The sequence below is a fragment of the Rhinatrema bivittatum genome, chromosome 1 (genome assembly GCF_901001135.1).
Source record: "Rhinatrema bivittatum chromosome 1, aRhiBiv1.1, whole genome shotgun sequence".
NCBI lineage: Eukaryota > Metazoa > Chordata > Amphibia > Gymnophiona > Rhinatrematidae > Rhinatrema > Rhinatrema bivittatum.
In genome coordinates this window covers 200,961,432-200,988,625 of record NC_042615.1, presented here as the reverse complement: position 1 = coordinate 200,988,625, position 27,194 = coordinate 200,961,432, and the positions used below count along the sequence as shown (strand labels likewise).

Sequence of the window (27,194 nt, the reverse complement as noted above, 5' to 3'; positions counted from 1 at the left end):
TGTAAATGCTTAGGGGTAGATTTTCAAACATGCGCATGTGCATCCATGTGCATGTGCTTTCTGGCGTGCACACATGGACGTGCCGATTTTTTAACTTGCGCGCATGTTAGAAAATCCATGGGCCATGCACACATACGTGCTAGATTTTATAAACCACGCACATATGTGTGGGTGGCGCGCGCAAGGGGGGGGGGGGAACATTTGCAATTTCCATGCGGCAATACATTCGGGCCTTCCCCAGTTCTCTCCCAGTCCGCTCCAATTAAGGAGCAGACTGGGATGGAACTTCCCTATCTCCCTACCTAAATTCCCTCCCTCTTCCCCTCTCCTCCTAAACCCTACCTTTTCTTTTTTCTTTGTTTTACAACTTACTTCAGCTCCCGAGCAGAAGTAAGTGGCGCACGCTGGCTGGCTGCCGGTGTGCGAGTCTTCGGGACAGCGATCAATGGTGCTATCCCAGCCCACCCCTTTGAAGAGGCCCGGCACTTCTGCGTGTAGCGGGGTTTAAGCTTGTGGCTGGGACCCTTCGAACATTTGCTCGGCGCAAGCAAGGCCCAGCCGTGCCCATAAAACCCAGTATTTATGCACGCGGGCCTTTTAAAATCTACCTGTTAATTAAATATAATAATGGTTAACCATCTCAGTTAACACTTTTCTTAAGCGATAAACCGTTGCAACAAGCAGAAGTTTTGGCTTAGATAAGAGTCTCTCAAAGATCTTTCCATTGGCCTCTTTTGTACTTATTGATTGCTCCTGGTAGGCTTTCCTTACTTTTTTTTTTAATTTTTAGATTGTGTATTTGATCTCCCTACTTTGTGGGCTTAAGGTTAGAGTTTCAATTTTTCGATTACTTGGGAATACGTTGTGTGATTTCTGTATTTTTTTTTATCTCCGATTGTAACTCTTAATGTTACCTCTGAAGAGCTCTTGAAGTTCACATTTGAAAATCAATAAATAAAATTAATTTAATTGGAGGAGGCTTATCTCTTCCACATATTACAAGGTATAACATGACATCACTGTTGCAACATGCCAGTGATTAACTGAGAGAGCAACATGCCCTTTGGTTGCTGTACAGACAGAGGTGTCCTCTCCTTTTTCACTTAATTATGTAATTCAAACTAATATCAAATCAGTTTCTGAATTTTTAAAACACAGTCTTCTCATCTGTTCCACTAGTTAGGCCTGGAGGCAAACAGGATTGAAGATGGGTGCCAATCCTAATTATTTCACTTTTCTTGCCAAGGTGAAATGCAGACTTCTCTCCAAGCATAGAAACATGAGTCTGCGTGCCTGGGAAAGAAAAGGAGTTAATACCATAAATGACATTATGTTGCCTGATGGAGACGCTATCATGCCTTTCCAAGACCTACAGGAGAAATTGATAGCACAGAGACTTGTATTTATTTCTGCAGGACAGGTGTTATGTTTTTTTTTCCATACAAGCACAAATGTTTAATGTCAACAAAACTTTAGATTTATCACTAAAAAAAAAACAAACCAAAAACTTGTCAGATCTTGCATATCACTTTCAATTCTGTACCAATTTATCCTTGAAATAGAAGCAATTTTGTATAATTTAGCCACCAGGTGGCAGCAAGACGTTCCAGTTCCTGTCACAGCAAAACAGCTTTTCTAGTATTAAAAGTCTTTTTGAGAATGCTATACTTAGGGAGGTGCAATTTAAAATATTAAACAGAATTATGGTCCAGCCAGTCAGGGCAATGAAAATGGGAACTGTCTTCCCAGATGTATGTTCTAAATGGCAGAATTCCCTGGAAACTTTCCTGCATTGCATCTGGAGTTGTCAAAAAAATACTAAAGCCTCATTCATGTACTTATGTCAGATCCGCCAACTACAGAACTACCTAGACAAACACAATCTGGCTATAATAATCCATGCACTAAATACCGACAGAAAAGACTACTGTAATTCTTTATTCATTATACTACAATGTACCCATTCAACCCCCCCTTTTTTAAATTTTCAATAAATCTATCTCTATGGGATACCAATTTTTTTCTTTTTTTATATATTTACTTCACCAATATCTATTCTTATTATTTTTGCAATTGAAAGGGTCACTGAATGAGACTTCCACTACCATCTTTAAACTTTTTTTTTGAAAAAATAATAAGAATAGATATTGGTGAAGTAAATATATAAAAAAAGAAAAAAATTGGTATCCCATTAGAGATAGTTATTGAAAATTCAAAAAAAAAAAAAAAAAAGGGGGGCTTGACTGGGTACATTGTAGTATAATGTGGGACAATCCCTTTGAGTGGAGATTATTATTATAATTCTTTATTCATTGGCATCTCCCGATACAATTTAAAATGCCCCCAGCTTCTACCACAGCAGCAAGAATCCTAGTAAGAGTAAACACATCTGACACATAGAACCTATTCTATCTCAGCTATGCTAGCAGTAGCTACCAATAGAGAGCAGGATCAGATTCAAAACACTCTGCTTTGTCTTCAAGTGCATGAATAAACAGGCCCCTGAATCTCTCTCACAACTCCTTCTCCCTTATGCCCGCAAGAGAGAACTCAGATTTTCCTAACTGGCTCTGCTTTCCACCCCACCTCTGGCTTCTGATAGACTGTTCTGCACCAGACTTCGAGCCTTTAGCTGTTAACACGCCAAAGAAGTGGACCAATGCTTCCCTTATCCCTAGGCTTGGATCCCAGCTACCTCACCTTCAGGAAAAAGGCTAAAGCATTCCCTACAGAGACTTCTTGTCTAACGACCTAATTACCACAGAAGTATCCCTATTTCTACAGCAACAACAAAATAACATATGAATGTGTCTTTAAATGTATAGCTGCTCAAGCCAATGTTCCCGCCAAGGAGTGACTAGATGTGTGCAAATTTGTTTTCTGTATGAGCAACAATTTTGTTAAACTAACAATTTTTTGAGCGCCAGTATTAGCGTTGTATGTGAGCAACCACGTAAAACCTGTGAGCGATGCTCCAAAATATATGAGCGATTGCTCATGTGTTTAGCTTAGAGGGAACTATGTGCTCAACCAATATTGTTTGTTGATCTAATACTATTGTAAACTACTTTTTTTTTCCACAACTCTATTTATTAAATTTTCACAATTTTACAACAGGAGTAATTACCACATTGGTAAATAGACATGAATATAACACCAGTGGATTAACTATGTATTAATGATCCGGCTGTTATCCTCTTTCTTGCTTTGTAATTTGATACTTTAAATGTATTGTAATCTGCTTTGAGGCCATTCATGGTAAAAAGCAGAGAATCCAATGTTAATAAATAAAATAAAAATAAATACATGTATTTATTGCAATATTAGGATATGGATCCAATTAAAAACATTTACACTTATGTTTAAAAGAGGGCACTGCTAATACATAGATAGATTTTTTTTGTGCACTTTTGTGGTCTGGTAGGTTTCTTTTTCCCCCATCACCTCCTGTTATTGTTAATAACACACCATCTCCTAGTTATATGATATTTGTCAGTCATGCTCCTTTGAAGAGAGGCAGAAGTATCTGGTACTCCCAACTTCTTTTATCTACCTTTGGAAACTTGACCCTACATCAGATGTCAGACAAAAAGAAATTTAAAAGTGACTTGAAAATATGACTATTCAAAAATGCCTACAGCTTGACATAAACCACCAGTTCCCCATGACCCAGCTAACCAAAACATTCCCTCCCAACCCCTAATTTTGCCAATGTAATACATCCTATCATTTTGAATGTTGATTGGTTTTCATTCTTGTATGTCTACCTTTGTAACACATAGTATAATTATGAATGTTTAACCTGTAAACTGTTGTGATCTAGTGATTCTCACTTGGAACAATGGTATATAAAAACATCTAAATAAATAAATAAATACATATGCAGCAAAGCATAGCTGATTGGCAGAAGGGCTGGAATGAGGTTGTGTTACTAAAAAAGAGCATGTCTTAGCATGCCTGTAATACGTGACTCCTCTGATATTATTACTTGTTTGGAATTTTTCGAGGGCCCTTTTGACATTTTATTAGTTACTATTGACATTACCTAAGATCTACAAGACTGGTGAATTTTTCGGGGAGATCTATTATTTCATCTAAAGGACCATTACTGGGACCTCTATGGGGGAGATTTTAAAAGAAGCGCGCGCTACCCAGCGCGCGCACACGTACACCCAATTTTATAACATGCGCGCGCATGTTATAAAATCAATGAATTGGCGCGCGCAAGGGGGTGCACAATTGTGCACCTTGCGCATGCCGAGCCCGCTCTGAGCCACGCTGCCTCCCCCTGTTCCCTACCCCCTCCACCCTCCCTTCCCCTACCTCCCCTGCCCTTTCCCCCCTACCTTTGATGACTTCCTTTTTTTATTTCAAAACTTACTTCAGCCCTGGGGCTGAAGTAAGTTGCGCACACCGGCCGACTGCCTGCACGCGATCTCTGACAGAGCGGCAAATGGCCGCTGTGTCAGAGGCCTCTGGCCTCACCTCTGTCCTGCCCCAGACCGCCCACACCCCACCCCATCCTCGACCCTTTTTGCAAGCCCCGGGACTTACATACGTCCCGGGGCTTTACACACGTTGCCGGGCCTTTTTAAAATAGGCCGGTGCGTAACCTTTTGAAAATCCGGCCCTATGTGTTTATAGAAAAATTTCTTAATCCATTTGTGTCTAAGCTGCCGTCTTATATACGTGACTCCTCTGATATTATTACTTGTTTGGAATTTTTCGAGGGCCCTTTATCCCGGATAAGGAAGTGTTTGTGTCCTAGGGCAAGTAGGGTGTAGGTTAGAACCCTTTACCCAGGGGCAGTTCTATAACAAGGTAAGGTGTCCACTGGTGGCCCTCTTTTTTCTTTTTCAGTCTGCCCCCGCCCCCAGCCCCCCACCTACGAGCACCAGGCCTGGGCAGGTGGAAAAGGCTTTGTAGCTGCCAGTGGAGCACAGCCCACCAGTGGCAGGAGGAAAGAAGAGGCCCCTGCCTGCTGAGCTCATCCCTCTCACCACCACAAGAGAAAGGGGAGACTGCGCCTAATGGACAGCATTGTGTGGGGTGTGTATGTGATAGAGCATGGATTGCGTAAGAGAGAGCATCTGTATGTGTGTGTGTGTGTGCGCATGTATGTATGAGAGCATGTGCTTGTGTAAGCATGTATGAGAGCATCAATGTGTATGGGTGAAAGCAAGTGTATGTATATGTATGAGAGAGCAGCTGTGTACATGAGAGCAGCTGTGTATGTGTGAGAAAGAGCATCTATACGTGTGTCTGAGAAAATGTGTATGTATGAGAGGGCATGTGTTATGTGTGTGTGAAAGAGCAAGTGTGAGAGCGGGTGTGTGGATAAGAGCATGTGAATGTTTGAGAGAGCATCTATGTGTATGTGAGCGCATGTCTGAACTTGAAAGAACTTGTGTGAGAGAAAGAAAGGAGAAAGTTCCTTCGCTCTCCCTGTTCCCCCCACAGAAATGTCAGGGTGACCGGAAATCAAAAGTTCTCAGGTATGAAAAGCAAGAATTTTTTTTATTCTTACTGTTTTAATTATTGGGTGCTATTTAATGTTCGCCAGTTTGAAATATTTTATTGGTGTTTGGGAATATATTTTTATAATTTTCATATGAGATTTAATTACTGGATGTTCTATTCATCAGCTGTTTAGAAACATTTATTCTTTTTATTAATATGGTTTTACTATTATGATTGCTTGATATTTTATGATGTTTTGTTTGATGTTTTATGAGGAATGGTATTTCTATTTTTCCATTCTTGCACGGCATATAGTCTGGCTTGTGCTTTTCAGTTCATTTTTTTCCACATGTCTGTATATGCTTTATGATCTCTTTATTTTGTATTGGGAGAGGGTCTGTCTGTGTTCTGCATGTGTGTGTTTAAGAAATTCATTGCAGATTTATTGTTAGTTTCTATGCTGCTTTACCTATTGTTTAGAATCTGCCTTTGGAATTTTTTTTTAACATTCAATTTGTTTGTGTTCTGATCTTTTAGATATTTCGTTGATCATTTTGCATTTTGTCGATTTTATGATGTGCATTTATTGTTATGCACTAAAATTTTCAGATTAGCGGACTACAAGGTTTCTAAGTAAATAAATAGACAAATAAATAAATGTGTGACTGAGGTGAGATATCCTGGTAGTGTGAAGTTTGTGTAGGGATCTATAGTAACCTGGCTTGATCTGTGTTCCTATTAGGAAGTGTATTGGTGTATAGGGCCTGCTATAATATTTGTAGGGTGTCCTTTTCATAGATAAAGTTTTTACTTTTTGAATTAATGCTATTTTTTTTTTTATTGTGGAAGGCTTACTATATTGTAACTGTAATTCAGTTTACTCATGGCTTTCTGAAGACAAAGCCCACACCCAACATGCATTACAATAGCCTAATACCATATGCATTCCAAGTGTGTTTTTTTGCTGGGTTTTCTGGTTGGCACACAGCAATGCATGTAAAAATAATATATATGTTGTTATGCTATCTTTACCTAAGAAGATTGTATTTTGAATGTCCTTTTTCATGTAAAATTAGTTATTATAAATGCAGAATTTGTAATTGAGGGTGGTAAGGGCTGGGGGGTGTGGGCAGGCAGTGTGGGTGTGGGCAGGCAGGGCAACAGCAACACAGCAGGCCAAGCATCTATAGAAGTACAACACCACAGTAAGGAACTGATAGGCTGATACAGTAAAAGTCGTGGGAGAGCGGGCGAGCGCCCGCTCTCCCAGCGCGCGCACAGGCCAATCTCCTGTGCGTGTGATTTAGTATCGACCCGCATGCAAATGAGGGCCTGCGATAAAAAGAGGTGCTAGGGACACTAGTGCATCCCTAGCGTCTCTTTTTTGACAGGAGCGGCGGCTGTCAGCGAGTTTGACAGCCGACGCTCAATTTTGGCGGCGTCGGTTCTCAAACCCGTTGCTAGCCATGGGTTCAGAAATCGGACGCCGGCAAAACTGAGCGTCCGATTTTCAACCTGTGAGCTGCGGGCTGATTTAAATTTTTTAAATTTTTAAATTATTTTTTACTTTTGGGACCTCCAACTTAATATCACCAAGTCGGAGGGTGTACAGAAAAGCAGTTTTTACTGTTTTTCTGTACACTTTCCCGGTGCCAGCAGAAATTAATGCCTACCTTTGGGTAGGCGCTAATTTCTTAAAGTAAAATGTGTGGCTTGGCTGCACATTTTACTTACTGAATCATGCATTTGCATGTTGCGAGCGCTATTAGTTTCGGGGGGGTTGGATGCGTATTTTCGACATACTATTACCCTTTACTGAATAAGGGGTAAAGCTAGCGCATCGAAAACCTGCGTCCAAACGCGGGTTAACAGTGCCCTCTGCCGGAGCACACTGTACTGTATCGGCCTGTGAATTAGGAAAGAGGAAGGGTGAGAGGGGCAGGTTGGGCAGCAGAAGCAAGAATGGCAACCGGTAACAAAACATCAAGGCACTGAAGGCAGCAAGTGTGGGCAATGGTTCATGGTAGCTGTGCACTCAGCCCTCTTGCATGGAAATTCAGAGAAGCCCAACAGAGGGAGGTTTAGTTTAGGGAAGAACTCCTTTCCCACCAATTTCTTGGTCAGCTCATGATATCCCCTGCCATTGAGAATACCCTTTTAACTAGGCAAGCTGGCTGGTTGAAAAGAAAGAAAATGCTGGTCATGTGCCCAAAATGGACTCTGAGAGATAGCACGACTGAAATTTCTTCAGGGGTCTCTTGTGCTGGGGGGAACGGGAATATGACGGTCTCTGGTCCCAGGTGCTGTTACTATCACTGGAGGACTGGAGAGTTCATTCTGTGGTAGCAGTTGGGCAGGGGCAGATAAATGTGGAGAAGGAAATGGTAGCTCCTAACAGGCTGCTCCTGCTGACAGTACTGTGTGGGGTGCTCACTCTTTCCTCCAATGCATCCCCACTGCCCCTCTGCATCTGGGGCTCCCATTCCTGCACCCTGGCCACCAGCCTCCCTTTCAAGATAAACAGACTTTTGGATGGGAGAGTGACACTTCCTTTTACCTATGGGCCACATTGAATGGCTAGCATGTAAGGATTCTGGTGGATAAGGGGCTTGAGCCTTTATCCAGTTGCAGCTGCTGGTAATCCACAAGCAGCAACACCTCTGGTTTCAGTCCAGATACCTTCTCTGTCTACCAGCATATTGACAGAGGGGATGATCTCACCCAGGGTGGTTTTCGTGGAACCCAGATCCTCCATGGCATCCTTGAAGGGCTTCAGGACTTGTACCATTGGCATCATGTGTAACCAATTGTGATGCCCCAGGGGGGCAATTCACACCCATCTCAGTTTCCAGAGACAACTCATAAAGGGCTGGTTCCTTGTTCCACTAGCCTCTGCAGCATCAAATAAGTGGAAATCCACTGAGTGCGTACATCTCGAAAAAGCCAGTTCAGAGGCACCCCCACTGCTTCCTGCTTTCCACAGAAATGCTAGCCCTTAGGGATCCTCTGAGCTTACCCCACATCTTTTGAATTCTGTCACTCTTCTGATCATCACCACTTTTGTAAGGGCATTTTGTTTTAATTATTTATTTAGGAATATTTAATATTCACCTTACAGATCATAATAAATCTTGCAAAGCAATGTAATCACAAAAAATGCTAGACATAGCATCAATAAAAATTGAATGAAAAAAAAAAAAAGAAAGATGGGTACGCAGAGCATTCTGGTTGGTTCAGATTTTGCTTGTAAAATGGATGGTACTCCCCCTCCACTTTGGCCAGCCGTACCTGCATCTGAGGATGGCAACGAGTGCACAGGGTGGGGATCACATGCCTACTGAAATGTTGTCATGATGGGTACTTTGTGACTGGGTGTGAAGAGATGCAGCAGCCATTTAAACTTCCCACTCTCTACCATCTACAGGGGCTGGCCACCCAGGACAATCATTTCCCCAATGCACTGTGTCACCACCACCTTCGATGCTACCTCTGTCTTTTAACCCACAACAGTGATACTGAGCACCATCCTACCTGTTCCTTGTTGGTTTACCACTGATGCGAGCATAAGAGGCGGCTTGTCTGCCACCTCACTGGAGAAAAAGGCTGGGGGCTTGGCTTCAGAGATGGACTTTCCTTTTTTTCTGCTGTTTCTATTTTGAATAGAAGATAAAGTCCCCATACTAGTAGTGGTGGCCTCCCCTCAAACCAAAGCTAATGGGTGTTTTTTTAAAAGATGCTACATACCACTAGCAAAAGATAGCTCAGTACATTCCCCCTACTGATGGCCTTCCAATAGTGAATGCCCTCACCAAAACACTGGACCTGCACAATTGTAAAGTACCTCCACATCTGGGATGTCTTGTATGATCCCCTCTTCCTCTCCTTGGGTGATGCTGCTGGGTCTGGGGGTTGAGGATGGACCAGAACGGAAAAAGCCAGGGGTATGTGTCACATTCTGCATTACCTGCTCCTCCCAGAGAGCGCTCTTGGTCCTGGCAGTATCACTGCCTTCTGCAGCTGTTCTCTGCACAGTAACCGGACTCTCCAAACACCCCCAAGCTACCAAAAGTTCAATATCCTCTAAACCTGACAATTCCTCCTGATTCATCCAAATCAGTACTCTCTCTAAATATCTGCTGCACACATTGCTCAGGAGGAATCAGGAGCGGGCAGGCGGGGCAACAACACTAGGCTTCTTTTTAGGGCTCCATTCCCAGTGCTCCTGCTGCTAACACCCATCACTAAACTCTGCTTTCTTCTGCCCCTGCACCATAGGAATAGAGATGGGAGCAGGCGGCTGCTGCTGTTTCCAGCTTGAGCTCCTTGCCTGAACATGCCTCTGGTTTTCATTCTGCTAAAGAAAATTAAAAAGTCTCTCTCTCTCTTGGGTGTGTGACTCCTGATCTTCTCACAAGTAGTATCTCCAGTGTTGTTGCTTGTTGCATTGCCATATGTTCCCGCAGATGAAAAACGTTTAGTGTTACAATGTAGTGTACTGTATATACCAATACAAACACAAACATCAGAGCATGCCACTTTCAAAGCGTGCCATACAATGTCTATTTGTTGACTATAAAGCAAAAAAAAAAAAAAAAAAATAGGATCTGACCAATCGCCTTAGGTACAGGGATTCCTTTATTTAGAGACCAAATAAAATCCACCACACAAATTAAAGTTTCGCCCCTTTAACAAGGCTGCATCAGGGGCTGTAAAAATAGTAAACAATCAATGAGTAAATAAATATAACAATAATAATTATAAAATATATTTACAATTAAAACAAAGGAACTATTTTTGACACAGATGTCATATTAATCATAAGGTATTAGAGTATTATGGGGTAAAGGGGAGGGGAAAGAAGAAAAATTTTGAACAGAGATTGATACCTTTCTGCTATAGTATTTCTTAAATTAAATGAAGAAAAATTATTTTTCACCAATTCATCATTTGTCCTGATGGCATATAGAGGTCCACAGATTGATTATTATTAATGGCAATACTTTTATTACATCACTTTAATCATAAACACAACAGAGTTATGAATAGTGGTGTATATGTGTTTTAATTTTAGGCAAAACTATACTATCAAAAACTTAGGGTCGTTAAAGACACTGCTATGTTTAATATTGTGGTTTCGAAGCACCAAGAAAGGAAACCACAAACATTAGCGGTGAAAATGAATGCTACTGCTAAATATCTTCATGTTAATTATTGAGCCATAAAGTGCAAGGTCTAATAAAAAAGCAGTGGGTTTTAAAGCATAGATGATACCTAAGGCAATTGGTCAGACCCAATTTCTTTTGCCTTCTAGCTGTACTTGACCTTCTTCTGTATTGCTTCCTTGGCCCGACCCTATTTGTTGACTATATACACTTACACTAGTAACATACCATAGAAATGGTCCATCCAGTCTGCCCAGCAAGCTTCTTAAGGTAATATCTAGCATGTTGTGTAGATCATCCCCAGATTTCTGTTAAAGGTAGCCCCGTGCACTTACCCCCCCCCCCCCCCAATCCTTATGATAAGGACAGTAATATTTACAATAAAAAACCAAGCAACTGTCAAACCCTTAAAAAATTACTGCTAGCAACATTTTTAATGGCTGAGGAGCCTTCCTGAAAATTCTGGCAATGCTGACTTGCATTGCTTTTGTACTTGGCCGTAGAAGCAGTCCTGTGCTTTTTCCCTTATGTTTGCATGGCAGTACCCCAGACCGTGAAAGTCGGGGCCTGTGTTAGTTGCTGTCTGAATCCAATTTCCCTTTTCCCTCCCTCACCAAAGTGGGGAGTAATGTTGCAGTTGCGTCAAAAGTATCAAGACTTATTGTTAAGGGTAATAATCCCAGTGCTTCTGCTAAGGGTAGTAACTGTCGCACCAAGCAAGTTACCCCATGCATTCTTTTCTTCATTTCTGTTCTCTAGCCTTTAGCGAGTCACAGTGTTTACCCCATGCCCCTTTGAATTCTTTGACTATTTTTGTCTTCACCACTTCTTCAGGAAGGGCACTCCAGGCATCCACCACCCTGGTAATTTAGTAAGTGACAGTTTGTGGAAGAGACATACTATGCACAACACTGACTCTTTTTTCAAACACAGAAAGCTAGATACCAAAGTAAAGGCTGCAGTATCTGGCTGCCCATAATAAAGTCACTACAGCTGTCTAATACTGCTGTAAAACACAGAGTTCAGTCAGATAGACACATACTCTTACCCCTGTGGAATGCTACAGTAACTCTATAACAACATGGAGATATTATTGTCTCCTATGACACAGTGCCAAGTTGACAACAAGAGGCAACAGCCAACCTTTTTTTTCCTGTCTAAATGCTTTTCTAAACTTTTTTCTTCTACTCTGACAAAGAGCTTCAGAATCAGAACCGTCTTTGAAATCCAAAAGGGAAATGACTGAGCAGAAAACAGACTGCTCACAGTTAAATTTTGCTTTCAGTTTCAGGTTAAAAATAAATGAGGAAGTCACACTAAGATAGGCTAGTTGAAAAAGTACTTCACTTTTATTAGTTCTTCTCATTCCTTGCTCCTTTTCACCCTTGGCTCTGTTTTGTCTAGCTTTCAGAGAAAAAGGGAGAAATTAGGTTTAACATGATAATCTCCTTGTCTTTAATTCAGCCAGACCAGTCCAGATACATGGATTTTGCCTCCCAACCAGCAGATGAAGATAGAAATTAACAGGTTTGCTGAGTTCACCTCTTATAGGCTCCTGTGCTGACCTCAGCCTGCCAGTATTCTATATAAAAGCTAAGATAAATATTTTTAATATACTAAATTTTACCTCACCCCTCCAAGCACAAACTAGAGGACTTCCAAGGAAGAAACAAACAACAGAAACAAGAAATGGAACAGACAATCTGAATTCTAAGGTTTATTACTTCAACATTCAGCACTAACTAGCACAAAAAAGCTCTTATTCTGAAAATGAACCAAGAGAATAATACACTTGACAGAACAGGGAAGTCTTGAAAAGGAAAGGAAATTATCAAGTATGAACTAATTTCTCCTTTCTCCTCATAAAGGCAGACCAGTTCACACTCATGAGATGTAGCCAGACTATCCTTCTACTGAGTGGCACACTACCAATCTTGGTCTCAAGACTTCCAAACCAAAGGAAATCTCTTCCCTGGCTTGAAGGTCGAGAAAATAGTGCTTTGAATAAGTATGCAAGGAAAATCAGGTCACCGCTATGTAAATCTCCAATGGTGACACCAGGAAAAGATCTGTCTACAAAAGCCATCTGGTAGAAACCATTCTCAATTTCTTGGGAAGTGGCAATCCCTTGGATATGTAAGTTTCCATTATTACTTCCTTACTTCAATGAGTTATCAACACATTCAAAGTTGTTCTGATTCTTCTAGAACCACTACATTTAACACATGATATTCTGAGGATATGAAATTATTAATGTTCTTTAATTACAGCAGAACTCTCCTAATACCTAAATGACAAAATTGAGCATACTCTTTGCCTCCTGAGTCCATATGAAAGGAAGGGAGATATACCGTCTGGTTAAGATGGAAAAGAAAATGAAAAACCATCTTAGGAAGGAACCAGGAGAATATACATTGCCTCAACCATAGAACCCCCAAAAGGGATTTTTTACACAATGTAGCTCCAAAATTCATATGGCAGAATATAATGCTACCAGAAAACACCACCTTAAGAGTAAATAGCTTAAGCGACATCTTTCTTAGAAGCTCAAAGAGGATGACCAACCATGTATGACAACATCAAATTCCAATTCCTGCAAGGTACTGATGCTTTTATCGAAGGTCAAATATGCTTCACTTCTTGAAGAAAAGATACATTCAGATGAGATGATAAAAGTCTACCTATCAACTGGCCTTGGTAACAGGCAATAGACACTATCTGCACCTTTCAGAATTAAGGGCCAACTCTTATACAATCTGTTGCGCTGGAGGTGGACTCTTGGCCTGGTGCAGGATTGGTACAGCCCTCTGGTCGGACCCAGAGAGTGCCTGCCACCAGGAGGTGGAGCACACGAGGAGACAGAGGCTAGCTGGACCTTCGCCAATAACAGTCCGGGGTTTCCGCAGGTTGAGCCCTTGGGTACCCGGACCACCTGGACTTAGGTGGGCCTCAGATGGTCTCCCGAAGAGGTAGTGGCCCCTGTAAAAGTCCCTGGTGAGACCTCATTTGGAATACTATGCACAATTCTGGAGACCTCACCTTCAAAAGGATATAAACCAATTGGAGTTAGTCCAGAAGGAGGCTACTAAAATGAGCAGTGGGCTTTGTTCTAAAGCAAATGGAGATAGACAAATATCTAAGCATGTATGCCCTAGTGGAAAGGTGAGCTAGAGGAGATATGATAGAGACATTTCCATGTACAGGAGGCTAGCCTCTTTCAACAGAAAGGAGGTTCTAGAACAAGAGAGTCTTGGGATATGGGTGAAAGTAGACTCAGAAGTAATCTTAGGAACTATTTCTTTACAGAAAGAGTAGTGGATAGATGGAACGGCTTCCTAGTGGAGGTGGGTGAAAACAAAAATAGTATGTGAATTCAATAAAGCATGGGATTAATACAGGGGATCTCTGAGGGAGTGATGGGAATTGAAAAGGCTACATAAATTGAACAGATGGGCAGACTAGATGGGCCATATGGTCTTTTTCTGCTGTCATGTTTCCATGTATCTATGAAATATCCCTGGGACTGAAGAGACTACTTCCAGAGTAAGTCCCTTGCCCAAGGCAATAAATCCAAGCAGCACCCTGGAACCCAATAGCTGAAGATAAATCCACACCATGGATCTCTCAATCCTCAATAAATCCATACAAACTTTCATACTTTTAGTCTGTCAACTGTACCCGGCCTTCCCTGGAATCAAACTGAACCCTGAGGTACTCCACTGATCAAAAGGAAAGCAAGATGCTTTTGTCAAAATTGAAAACCCAGTCCAGATCCTGCAATAACTGCATTACTTTGGCAGTCACTGATTCGCTTTCTGGGTCAACTACGGTCAGATCCACCAAGTGTCCAGATACAGATGCACCAAAAAACCTTCTTTGCATAGGGCCGCCACCAAAGCCATCATCTTGGAAAAAGATCTTTGAGCCATGGCCAACCCAAAAGGGAGAGCCTGACACTGAAGGTGTTCCCCTGACCACCCTACGATCATTGCAAGGAAAACATATTTCTGATAATCTTTTTTTTTTTTTTTAATCAGAATATGCAAATATGCATCTGTCAGATATAACATTAAGAATTCTCCTTGTCATGCTGCTAGTTGAATAACCTACCTTATGCTAGGTTTTTATTTCAGTTATATCACATCACAGAGAGACCTTATATTCATATAAAGTGCAACCATTTATTTAGAATTCACAACACATACCTAAATAGACACATTAAAAACTAAACTAGCCCATTCATTCCACCCATACATTCATACCATCATATTAAAAAACATTTCTTCACCAAAAAGCACTCTGTATAAATTACAAATATTTCAATGTATATATAACAAATCAATATTAATACAAAATTTAAATATATCCCCTCTCATTGGATGAAACCTCCTATTTTATATCTCTGCCCACATATTTCAATGTTGGCCTCAATAAATGTTACGTTATTATTATCCAACGAGAGGGGATATATTTAAATTTTGTATTAATATTGATTTGTTATATATACATTGAAATATTTGTAATTTATACAGAGTGCTTTTTGGTGAAGAAATGTTTTTTAATATGATGGTATGAATGTATGGGTGGAATGAATGGGCTAGTTTAGTTTTTAATGTGTCTATTTAGGTATGTGTTGTGAATTCTAAATAAATGGTTGCACTTTATATGAATATAAGGTCTCTCTGTGATGTGATATAACTACAAGCATAATCAGAGAGTGTGATTAATAGTTGACCCTCTGTGTAATTTACCGTGTAGGTTTTTATTTCAGGCACACATATTAAAGAATATATCCCATTATTTTACCTCTCCCCCCAAACGTTTTAAGTCCTAAAATTTCCCAAAGCAATACTCACTGATAATCTTCAGCCAGCAGCAAAATCTTCTTCTTTTCTGAAATGGTATGTTCATAAGAACTTATAAGCTTAATTCAAGTTTTTTTTTATACTAAGAACGTTTGTAAGCATGACATACCATGAAAAACACTGACTTGAAAATAAATTCAAAGCACCTAAATACCCTAAATGATAAAAGCTTTTACCTAATCACAGCAGTGATTTAAAACTTAGTGTTATGTTCATTTCCATGTACGCTCATGTTAAATAAGTTTCATCATGTGCCTTTTGTCTCTGCTTATAAAGTCCTTGCCTATCACCACCTCTGCTTCTAAGAAGCAGAAGATAAAGGGAAGGAAAGCAAAGAAAGAAACATAAGAACATAAGAAATTGTCATGCTGGGTCAGACCAAGGGTCCATCAAGCCCAGCATCCTGTTTCCAACAGAGGCCAAACCAGGCCACAAGAACCTGGCAATTACCCAAACACTAAGAAAATCCCATGCTACTGATACAATTAATAGCAGTGGCTATTAATTGGGAATATTAATAGCTGGGAATATTCAGCAGCATCCATGCTGCTGAATATCTCAGCAAAGTTAACTGGAAAAATTTAGTTGGCTAGCTTTGCTAGCTGGCAAGCATCTGAATAATAACCTCATAGAAACTAAGGAAGTGCATCAATCATGGCAAGTGGGTAGGGAAAAGGAGGTAGCGCTAGATGGAAGCAAGCACTTGAGTATAGGAGTGTACATGATTCAATTTTCATTTCAGATTTTTGGTTTGGTTTCCTTTTTTATTTGATTTGGATCAGATGCTCATTCATTTCATGTGGGTCATTTGTTTCATTCATTTCCAGTATTTATTTTATTTATTTAAATTGTTTTTATATACGAGTATTCGAAAAATACATCATATCAGTTTAAAGTCAATAGGGGAAGAAATTAATCCATTTTTTTAGATTTTCCATCCAATTTTTTAAAAACTTGCAGGCAGGCATTATCAGCAGAGGCAATAGCTCTGCTCAAGACACCAAAACTGGTATGAATACTCCCATTGTACCAAAAGAGGAGGAAAGGGCACCAACAGCATGAACATCCCAAGCCACAGTGAGGGACAAAGCAGCATGAATCGCAGCAAGATCACCGCAGAGCACCAAAAGAGGGGCAAAACCACAAACAGTGGCTTGAACACCCCAAGGCACAGAAAGAATGGCAAAGGGTACCAACAGTGACATCAGTACACCATGGCATACAGTGAAGGATATTACAGCAAGCATAGTGGCATCAACCTCCTCCAAGGTACAAAGTGAGGGGTGTGACAGCAAGCACAGTGGTATAGAGTGAGGGTAAGGGTGTTTAGTGTTCCAATCAATGTAGTGTGAACATGCACAAAGAGCAGACCAGACAGTCACTTTTGTTAAAATAATAATGCTTGCAATGTACACTATGTCACACACAGAAGAATTAGTACAGTGTCACTGTTGCGACCGTCGCTGCCCGACGGCTTCACTCCGCCTACCTTTCCTTTCTTGCGGCTCCTCCTGCTGTTGATGGACGCCTGGCTGCCGCGGCATCTGCATGCCATCCTCTCCGGCGTCCCTGGACCGGCTTGGGCGCTGCCTCCCGCCATGTTCTTCAGGTATCTTAGGGTGCGAGCACCGCGCAGCCCTCATTCTTATTTCCTCTTTGGCGAGTTCCTCAGGGGTGTCCCCCCCCCATGATGACGTCACGCTGCCCGGATATTTAAGCCTACAGTTTATTGAGTTAGCAAGGGGGTAATCTTACGGATGGGATTCGCTCTCCATACCCAGCTACTCTGCCTTCCAACTCCATTGGACTCTTTCTGCTAACGGGGTACCCGCTCCTCGGGGGCCTCTTTGCTTCTTTCAGGTCGCTATCAGGTAACCGGTACTCGCTCCTCGAGGGCCCATGTTCCCTGACCCGCTATCTTCTCTTCTACTTGGAGAGCTGTTGCTATTATGTTGACTCATGCCACTATAAAATGATATTGAGAGGCAGTGTTGGAGAAGACTTCCTGCCAGCTCCTAGGCTGAAGAATGTTTCTAAGAGTAGCCTGGGTATTCTATCAGCATGGAGGATAGACAATTAATGAAAGAAAAATCAGGGGTATGAAAAGAAAAAAGTAAAAAAGTGCGGCCAGGATTACAAGGCTCCTGTCCAGGTTGGGGATTAATTAAAAATAGTTGTTAAAGTGAGGCAGAGTATTTAAATCCAGTCCTATTTAACAGAAGCAAGGTTGATTAGCTTCATGAGTATTAGATAACATTTGAATTATGGCTTTTTCATACATTAACCAGTCTCTTAGATGCCATTGTCCTTCTTTGCTAAGCAGTCATATTTAACATCTACCCCTGCCTTTTCCAGAGGAAACTCCCATTTTCTTAATTTATAACGAACACATAACCCCCATCCTCAAAGAACTACATTTGCTCCCAATCCAACATTGCATACACTACAAAACCCTCACAATAATACACAAAACTTTACATAACCCAGATACAAACTGGTTACATAACTCCCTCACCTTCTGAGCACTAATAGACCCACCCGATCACGCTAAATAGCAACCCCACATCCAAACTTACCCACTACAATGCCACTAAAGACCGCATAATATCCATTGCTGGCCCCACACTCTGGAATACTATGCCTACTGACATACCCCAAGAACACTGCCTGCATAAATTTAAACAAAAACTAAAAACTTGGCTTTTTACACAAGCTTACTCATGACCTTTTAGGACCTTACCCATCACCTTATACACTCCCTCAGCTAATCTAACTACTCACACCCCCATTTTCGTCCCCCCCACATTCTTTAACCCCTTTACCTCACAACAGTGCGCCTTACCGAGAGGACTATTTATTCCTCAAATATGACTCTTAACTCTATACCTGATGATTCTGCTTAACTTCAAACTACACCTGGTGCATTTATTAGTATACTCTTAATTTATTTTAATTATTTTAATTAAGTTTATCTCTGTTCCTTGTTTTTTGATTATTTACTTTACATTTTCAAGCCTATCAATCCCTCTAGATATATCCCCCCCCCGCCTCTTTTCTTATGGATACACTGTAAAGCTGTAACTATTGTTACACTATAAAGCTATGTTGCTGTCCAACTGTTTATCTGCAATCCATTACGCTGTTACTCTGTAAAGTTGTTCCTATTGTTACACTGTAATTATGTTGCTGCTTCATTGTTTGTCTGTAAACTGAATCGATGTTCCACCAACGAATGTCGGTATAGTAAAAACCTCAAATAAATAAATACATAATGAATATTTTTGACCCAGAAGTTTCCTCCTGCTCCTTTGTGCTTCCAGCTCAATTGGAGCTGGGGCTGGGATCTTCGACCATGAGCCTTCAATCACAACTACTTGTGGATTTTTCCCCTCTTTTTAAATCTTCCTCCAATATACCTAGAGTTTGGTCATTGCAGTGATGGCCCTGAGTTGGAGGTCATGAACCAGGGCTTCTTTCAAAATCCTGAATTAAGTCACTTGGTGTCACCTTTAAGCAATGATCACAACTCCCTTTCTCCTCAGAAGGCTGTGAGTGCTACCTCCACATTATTCCCAACTCTAGCCTGGGAGAATGGAAGACAAATTCAGGGATTGAACTGGGGATCTTTCTCATGACAGTGCTGAGCCACCAGGCTGGCCCCATAATAAATAATTTTATCATTAAACAAATGACCACCAGTGTATTTTCATAAAACCATTTTTTTAATTATATACAAAAAAATCATAAGGGAACAAACTGACATCTGACAGAAATATTTACTGTAGCACAAAAGGAATCCAGAACAAAAGTAAAACAAAACAGAAGACAACAGAGGTTATAAATTATAAAAATACAGAACAAAATAGCTTTTGTTTTGTTTGGCAACTTATCTGTCACTTCACTGCAAGACACAACTGGCTAGATTAGAGGATAAAGCCAAAAATGTGCAAACAGCTGCATGTCAGTTCACGTGAATAAATTTGAAATAGAGCAAGTTTTGCATTAAAATTTAAATTTCCTGTAACTTTACAAAAGGAAAACAAAATCATAAAGAAAATCCATGGTACTTTTTCTCCAAAAGGAAAACCTTTTGCACACACAATTGTTTTCTGTGGCATTTTTTTTTTCTCTTCCAGAAATCACAGGAAATTAAATCTTTGGGCAAAACATGCAGAATTTCAAAAGTGTACAAGCCAGCTGGCTTTTGGGCTTTTTACCCTTTTTTCTATTTTACCTTACTTTGCTTGAAACTTAAATACAGAATTTCTTTTAGCACTGTTATAGGCACCGAAGATGAGAAAATCCTTGAAAATCAGACCCAACGTGGATTATGATATTTTCAAACACTTGCATATTTGTTCTTACTGAAAACAAATTACAAACAAAACAATTCTGACAACAGTGCCAGATAGCATTTTGCAATTAAAGCATATAGATATTTATTAAAAAAAAAAAATCCCACAATGAAATATTGAAGCTATACAGTAATTTGAAAAAGTGTTACTTTAGCAAAAGAAAATTGTCATCAAAACATATTTACAAAACAAAACCAACCGGGTCTTTCATCACCAGAATAGACACATACCGAAAAATACCAGCTGATGCATAGCTCCACTGGGTTCTATAAACACACTTTATTGGTCTTACCTGAACTAGCAGTAATATTGGTAAGCACCTCACTGAGGCCAGCCCTATATTAACATATGCAAACATCATCTGACAACAAATCAGTTCAGTTTTCTTTTCATATGTTATTGACAAGCAGAAACTGAAAAAATAAGGCATTTTCTATGCTAATCTATTTTATTTGAACACATGCAAGGGGAGTGTGTCTATACTGTTGTAGGCTGGCTAATTACAGGATCAAGGAAGAGTAATGGATTTCAGGTGGCAACTTGAGAACTTTGACTATCTTCTACTAAACTGAGCTTTTAGATAAATCCTTCTCATAAATAAATAACATGTTTAGCATCAAACACTGAATTTACAACCAATTTTACATACTTGTATGTACTACTTGCCATGAACTCTTCGCTGCTGCACTTTTTCAAAAGTACATCACAGCACTCTCAGAGCTGAAAATTATATAGAACTTAAGTGAAACATAAAACCTATTTTCATCATCTTAAGAATGTGCCATACATGGAATAAACACAGTTTGTACAGTTCTCAAAAACTTAAGGAAAAGTTACTATCTCATCACAGGTTCAAATCTCTATGTTCTTTTCTTAAAATGCATCTACTCTTTTTTAACATAGCAGGCTATTATTCATAAATAAGGAAAAGCATTATTGCCGCTTTGCTCTTTTGATCAGAGTTTCATCCGGTGGCTGCTGGCCTCGTGTACGCACCGTTGGTGGACTGGCTTCCCTTTTTCGTTTGCTTGCTGATGACTGTGTCTTTGATCTGCATCACCAAAAAACCAAATAAAAATGATTCCCAATATAAAAAGCATTTTTACCCATACTCAATTTTCTAGAGAATGTTTGTTTTCATGCATCAGTACAAGCTTTCCAGCAAGCAGAGTCTGACACCTTGGAAAAAGCCTTTTGAATTTCCCACCTTACTGAACCAACTTCCTTCTTATAAAGCTATTGACACCCTTATGTGGACATGGATACCTCTGCATGCAAATTAAGTACTCCTATGATTTACTACCAAAATATTCTATTTTAGATATATAATGGCTTGGAAAATAAGATTTTTACACCTGGTCACTTCTAATAATGTTTATTACTATTCCATGCACCATGAACATTCCCAAATGTTTTCTATATAACCTTTTAAGTTATAGCAACAGATGGTGTTTCCCAATATATTTCTATAGAGATGTGCTCCATTTTTTTTTTTGGCTTACCGTGGCAGGAGGCCAGATTTATTAGACTTCATTTCTGGTGTGGACTTCTCTTTTGATGATGATAATCGTCGCTCTCTTGAAGGAATGGACTCAGATAGATTGAGTTTGGAAGCTGCTCGTGTAGTTGGCTTATGTGGCTGATTCCTGAATTACAAAAACAATCCTCTGATTATTTAAGCAAGAAATATTCAAAGATGGTTTCAATAAAAAGGACAGCATCACTCAATCAGAAGCCTTTGTCTCTTTGATGGAGACTTTACTTTCTTAAAGTGAGGCACACACAGAATGATTGATGGAACACTTCCATATTTGTTGTCATTTTAACTATTCTTGTTCTTTATTAAGCGTTCATCTTCTTAAGAAACATTGTTTCACATACCAAAGAGGTTTTCTTCTATATTGTTTTCAAATTTTCTAGTGAATTTAGTACATATCAAAGATTTTAGATGGACAACACTGGAATCTTTTTATGTCGTGATACCTTTTATTGAACCACCAAAAAAGATGTAGTAAAATGGGCTTTGAAAAACCACATATGTCTTTTAGTAGTAAAGGAAAGTCAGATATCAGAGTCAGAGATCTATAGGCTTTTACCATGAAGTAAATGTGACAAATGTCACATTGGTAGACCTGAATAAGCTAAAGAAGGCACAGGGTTGGCAATCAGGAGAGGAGAAGAGATGCCCAGAGCAGATAAAAAGGAAAGCAAAGTTGCTTACCTGTAACAGGTGTTCTCCTAGGACAGCAGGATGTTAGTCCTCACATGTGGGTGACATCATCAGATGGAGCCTGGCACAGAAAACTTTGACTGGCAGACTGAGCATGCCCAGCCTGCTGCTATACACGCGAGGTCCCCCTTCAGTCTCGTAAGATAGCAAAATACGAGCGAAAAAATAAAACAACAAAATGAAGGTGAACCAAACATCGTGGGGAGGCGGGTGGGATTCCTGAGGACTACCATCCTGCTGTCCAAGGAGAACACCTTTACAGGTCAGCAACTCTGCTTTCTCCTAGGATAAGCAGAATGGTAGTCCTCATATGTGGGTGATTACAGAGCTCCAGACTGCCTCCTGGGAACAGAGAGACCCCACAGTAGCCAAACAAGGTACCAACGGGCAGAACACAACTGCGGTGTTGTGGGAAGCAGGGGCAGTTTGGCCCCACAGAGAGCACGATACGAACAGTTGGGTTCAGCACTGGAATAGGTTGTGGAGGACAGACTGGCCAAAAGCGCTGTCCTGGCGACTATCCCTGTCGAGACTTAGTGAGCTGCAAAGGTGTAGAGTGAACTCCAGGTCGCGACTCTGCAGATTTCAGCGATAGGGACTGCCCGCAGGTGGGCCACTGATGCCGCCATAGCCCGCATAGAATGAGACTTCACCCTGCCGGCCAGCTGGAGGCCTGCCTGCCTGCTTGGAGCAGAAGGCAATGCAATCTAGGGATGTGCATTTGCTGAAATTGCCTAATTCGTCCTGGTTCGGGGACCCCGAAACCTGAACAAATTTTTCCCGAAATTTCAGGAAAAATTCATTTTCGGTTTATTGCGCACTAACTCCCCGTTAGTGCATGCTAACGATAAAATGTTAGCGTGCATGAACGGGAGTTAGCGTGCACTAATGGGGAGTTAGTGCACACTAACCCAAAATTTGGGTCACCCTGAATTTCAAAGGTCCGAACTGCTGGAAAGCAAAATTGCTTACCTTGTAATAGGTGTTATCCCAGGACAGCAGGATGTAGTCCTCACATATGGGTGACGTCACTGACGGAGCCCTAAAGCGGGAAAGCTTTCTGTCAAAGTTTCTAGAAACTTTTGACTGGCCCTGTGAGGGCACTGAGCATGCCCAGCATGCCATGATATTCTCTGCCACAGGTGTCTCTCTTCAGTCTCGTATGTAGCAAATGCGTTAGCAAAAATAAAATAATAAAAGGTATGAGGCCCAACTCCGCGGGGAGGCGGGTGGGTTGTGTGAGGACTACATCCTGCTGTCCTGGGATAACACCTATTACAAGGTAAGCAATTTTGCTTTATCCCAGGACAAGCAGGATGCTAGTCCTCACATATGGGTGATTAGCAAGCTAGAGGCTGAGTCATTTTGTATTGAGGCAACAGTGAAGTATTGTTGTTGAAATGAGTCAGCTGAAGATCATAGTAGGTTGTAGAAGGAGTTGGGATTAGACTGGGAACAAGTTCTTTAGGACAGATTGTCCATAGGATGAATCTTGTCTTCCTTGCTTGTCCAAACAGTAATGAGCTGCAAAGGTATGAAGAGAAGTCCATGTTGCTGCTTTACATATGTCAAGTATTGGCAGTGAACGATAGTGTGCTACTGAAGTTGACACTGCTCTTACTGAGTGTGCTTTTACTCGCCCTTGGAGAGGAAGGCCTGCTTGTTCATAACAAAATTGTATACAATCTGCTAGCCAGTTGGATAGAGTATGTTTTCCCACTGGTTTACCTGGTTTGTTTGGGTCATAGGAAACAAAGAGTTGATTGGATTTCCTGTGGGCTGCAGTGCGGTTTAGATAAAAGGATAAAGCACGCTTACAGTCCAAGGTATGCAAGGCCCTTTCTCCTTGATGAGAGTGAGGCCTTGGAAAGAATGTGGGTAAAACTATGGATTGGTTTAAGTGGAATTCCGTGACTATCTTGGGGAGGAATTTAGGATGAGTACAGAGAACCACGCTGTCATGTAAGAACTTAGTATAAGGTTCATATGTGACAAGTGCTTGCAACTCACTAACCCTTCTAGCTGATGTAATGGCTATGAGGAAAATAGTCTTCTATGTAAGAAATTTTAGCTCACTGGAATGTATGGGTTCAAAAGGAGAATGCATAAGTCTTGATAAAACCAAATTGAGATCCCATTGTGTGGCTGGATGTCTAATTGGTGGTTTGAGGTGAGTTAAACCTCTCATAAACCTGCTGACAAGAGGTTGTGTAGAGATAGGTGCATCTGCTACCTGGTTATGGTAAGCGGAGATTGCACTTAAATGAACTCTAACAGATGAAGTCTGGAGACCAGATTCTGAAAGAGGGTTATAAGTAGTCTAGTAAAGAATTTGTAGGGCAAGTGAAAGGATTTATGTTGTTTTGCTTGCACCAGAAAGTGAATCTTTTCCATTTGGAAGCATAGTTCTTCCGTGTGGAAGGTTTACGTGAAGCTATAAGCACTTGAGATATATTGGATGAAAGATTGAGTGGTTGTCAGATCAAGCTTTCAACATCCATGCTGTCAGGGATAGGGATTGGAGGTTGGGATGGCGCAGCCGACCCTGATCTTGAGTTATGAGAGTGGGAGCTACTCCCAGACGAATTGGATCCCTGACTGAGAGGTCTAGGAGTGTGGGAAACCATACTTGTCGAGGCCAATATGGGGCTATGAATATCATGGTCCCCTTGTCCTGTTGCAGCTTCACTAGAGTTTTGGTTATGAGCGGTATTGGAGGATACGCGTATAGTAGGCCTGAGTTCCAAGGGCGAGCAAAGGCGTCCTTGGTTGGCCTGTTGTTCAAGTTGTATAGGAATCAGTAGTTGTCCACTTTGTGATTCAGATGTGATGCAAAGAGGTCTACTGTTGGCTGTCCCCAACGTTGAAATATCCTGGTCACTACTGAGGGATCCAGGGACCATTCGTGTGGATGGAATTGACGACTTAGTCTGTCCGCCACTACATTGTGAATGCCTGCCAGATAAGTTGCCTTGAGAAACATGGAGTTGTTCAGGGCCCAACCCCATATCTGAGCTGCCTCTTGACAAAGGAGGTACGAGCCTGTCCCTCCTTGTTTGTTTATGTACCACATGGCTACTGTGTTGTCCGTTTGGATCAGAACAGTCTTGTGTGTAAGGCAGTCCTTGAAGGCATGTAGAGCATAACGTATAGCTCGAAGTTCCAGGAAATTGATTTGAAAAGTTGCTTCGAGCTTTGTCCAAGTCCCTTGTGTTTGGAGATTGTTTATGTGAGCTCCCCAACCCAAGGTGGATGCATCTGTATCTGTAGTTACAGTTATTTGTGGAACTGGTTGTTGAAAAGGTAGGCCCTTGCGCAAATTGTCCTTGTTCATCCACCATAGTAGAGAAGAACGTAGTTGGTGTGTTACTTGAATTTGAGTATGCAGTGGTTGAATGGCTTGGATCCATTGTGATCTTAAAGTCCATTGTGTTATTCTCATGGCTAGACGTGCCATGGGTGTGACGTGAACTGTAGAGGCCATGTGGCCTAGTAAAGTTAGAAACTGGTGAGCTGTTGCTTGTGTTTGTGAGCTGAGCCACGTTGCTAGCAGTGAGATTGTTTCTGCACGATCTTCTGGTAGAAAAGCTCTTGCAAGGTTGGTGTTCAAATCTGCTCCTATGAATTGAAGCAGTTATAATGGTGTGAGATGGGATTTTTGATAATTGATCAGGAAACTCACTGAATGTAGTGTTGCAATTGTTTGACTGAGAGAATCGAGAGCTCCTTGTAGAGACTGACTTCTGATGAGCCAGTCGTCAAGGTACGGGAAGACATGAGCACCTTGTTTGCGTAGATGTGCTGCTATGACTGCTAGACATTTTGTGAACACTCTGGGTGCAGAGGCGAGTCCGAAAGGGAGTACTCTGTATTGGTAATGTTGATGACCCACTATGACGCGCAGGTACTTGCGATGAGGAGGGTATATTGGGATGTGAGTATAAGCATCCTGAAGATCCAGAGAACAAAGCCAATCTCCTTGTTGAAGAAGAGGAAGCATGGTGCCTAGGGAAACCATCCTGAATTTTTCTTTCTTTAGAAATTTGTTGAGATTTCTTAGGTCTAGGATGGGCCTTAGGCCTCCTGTTTTCTTTGGAATGAGGAAGTAACAGGAGTAGAATCCTCTTCCCTTCTGAGATTGGGGGACTAACTGTATTGCCCTGATTTTCAGAAGGGTGGATAATTCTGCTTGTAGAGGAATTAGTTGAGACTCTTGTTGTGGGAAGGCTCTTGGTGGAAATTCTGGTGGAATTGACAGGAAATTTAGTTTGTATCCTTAAGCAACTATAGAGAGCACCCATTGGTCTGTTGTTATTGTTTTCCAGTGAGTGTAAAAATGGGATACTCTTCCACCCACTGGAAGTTGTGTGTGAGGGTTTAAAGGAGTGGCTTGTTCTCTGGGCTGTATCTCAAAACCCAGACGCAGGGCCTGTCTGAGGTGGAGGTTGAGTACGAGGTGCCCTGGGTTGTCTAGTTTGGGCATGTTGCTGTTGAGGCCTAGTGGATCTACCCCTAGATGTTTGGGAGTAGTATTTGCGTGGCCTATAGTAAGGCCTCCTTGTTTCTCTGCGGGGAAGTCGACGAGGAGGCTGTGTGGAAGGATCCTGAGGTATTTGGGACAATTGACGCAAAGTCTCTGTGTGATCCTTCAGTTGTTGGACTGCCTCTTGAACATTTTCCCCAAATAGGTTATCTCCCTTGCATGGAAGATCAACACGTTTTTCTTGGACCTCAGGCCTGAAGTCAGAGGCCTTGAGCCATGCATATCTGCGTGCAGCGATGCCCACAGCTGCAGTCCTGGAGGCAGTATCGAAACTGTCATAGGCCGCTCTCACTTCATGTTTACCTGCTTCCAGGCCTTTATGTATAATGGCTTGTGCAGGTTCTTGAAGCTGTTCAGGTAAAAGATTTTGTAAAGTCCTCCATCTGCTTCCATAAATTTCTCTGATACTGTGTCATGTACAGCTGGTATGCAGAGATTCTGGAATTTAGCATTGAAGATTGATAGATCTTTCTTCCCAAAGAATCAAGGAAGCGATGATCCTTGCCAGGTGGGGTGGAGGAATTAGGGCGGATCCTTTTTGACTTTTTCTGGGCAGATTCAACTACCACAGATTGATGT

General features: G+C 41.2%; 1 protein-coding gene across 1 annotated transcript in view; it reads right to left on the bottom strand.

The window, feature by feature from the left end:
* Positions 1 to 19,196: 19,196 nt before the first annotated feature.
* The window catches only part of BOD1L1 (biorientation of chromosomes in cell division 1 like 1), a 441,087-nt gene continuing 433,089 nt past the window's right edge, over positions 19,197 to 27,194 (bottom strand). The window contains 2 exon segments of the mRNA XM_029590831.1: positions 19,197 to 20,893; positions 21,345 to 21,488. Of these exon segments, the coding sequence (XP_029446691.1) occupies positions 20,776 to 20,893; positions 21,345 to 21,488 (262 nt within the window). The 3' untranslated portion in view covers positions 19,197 to 20,775.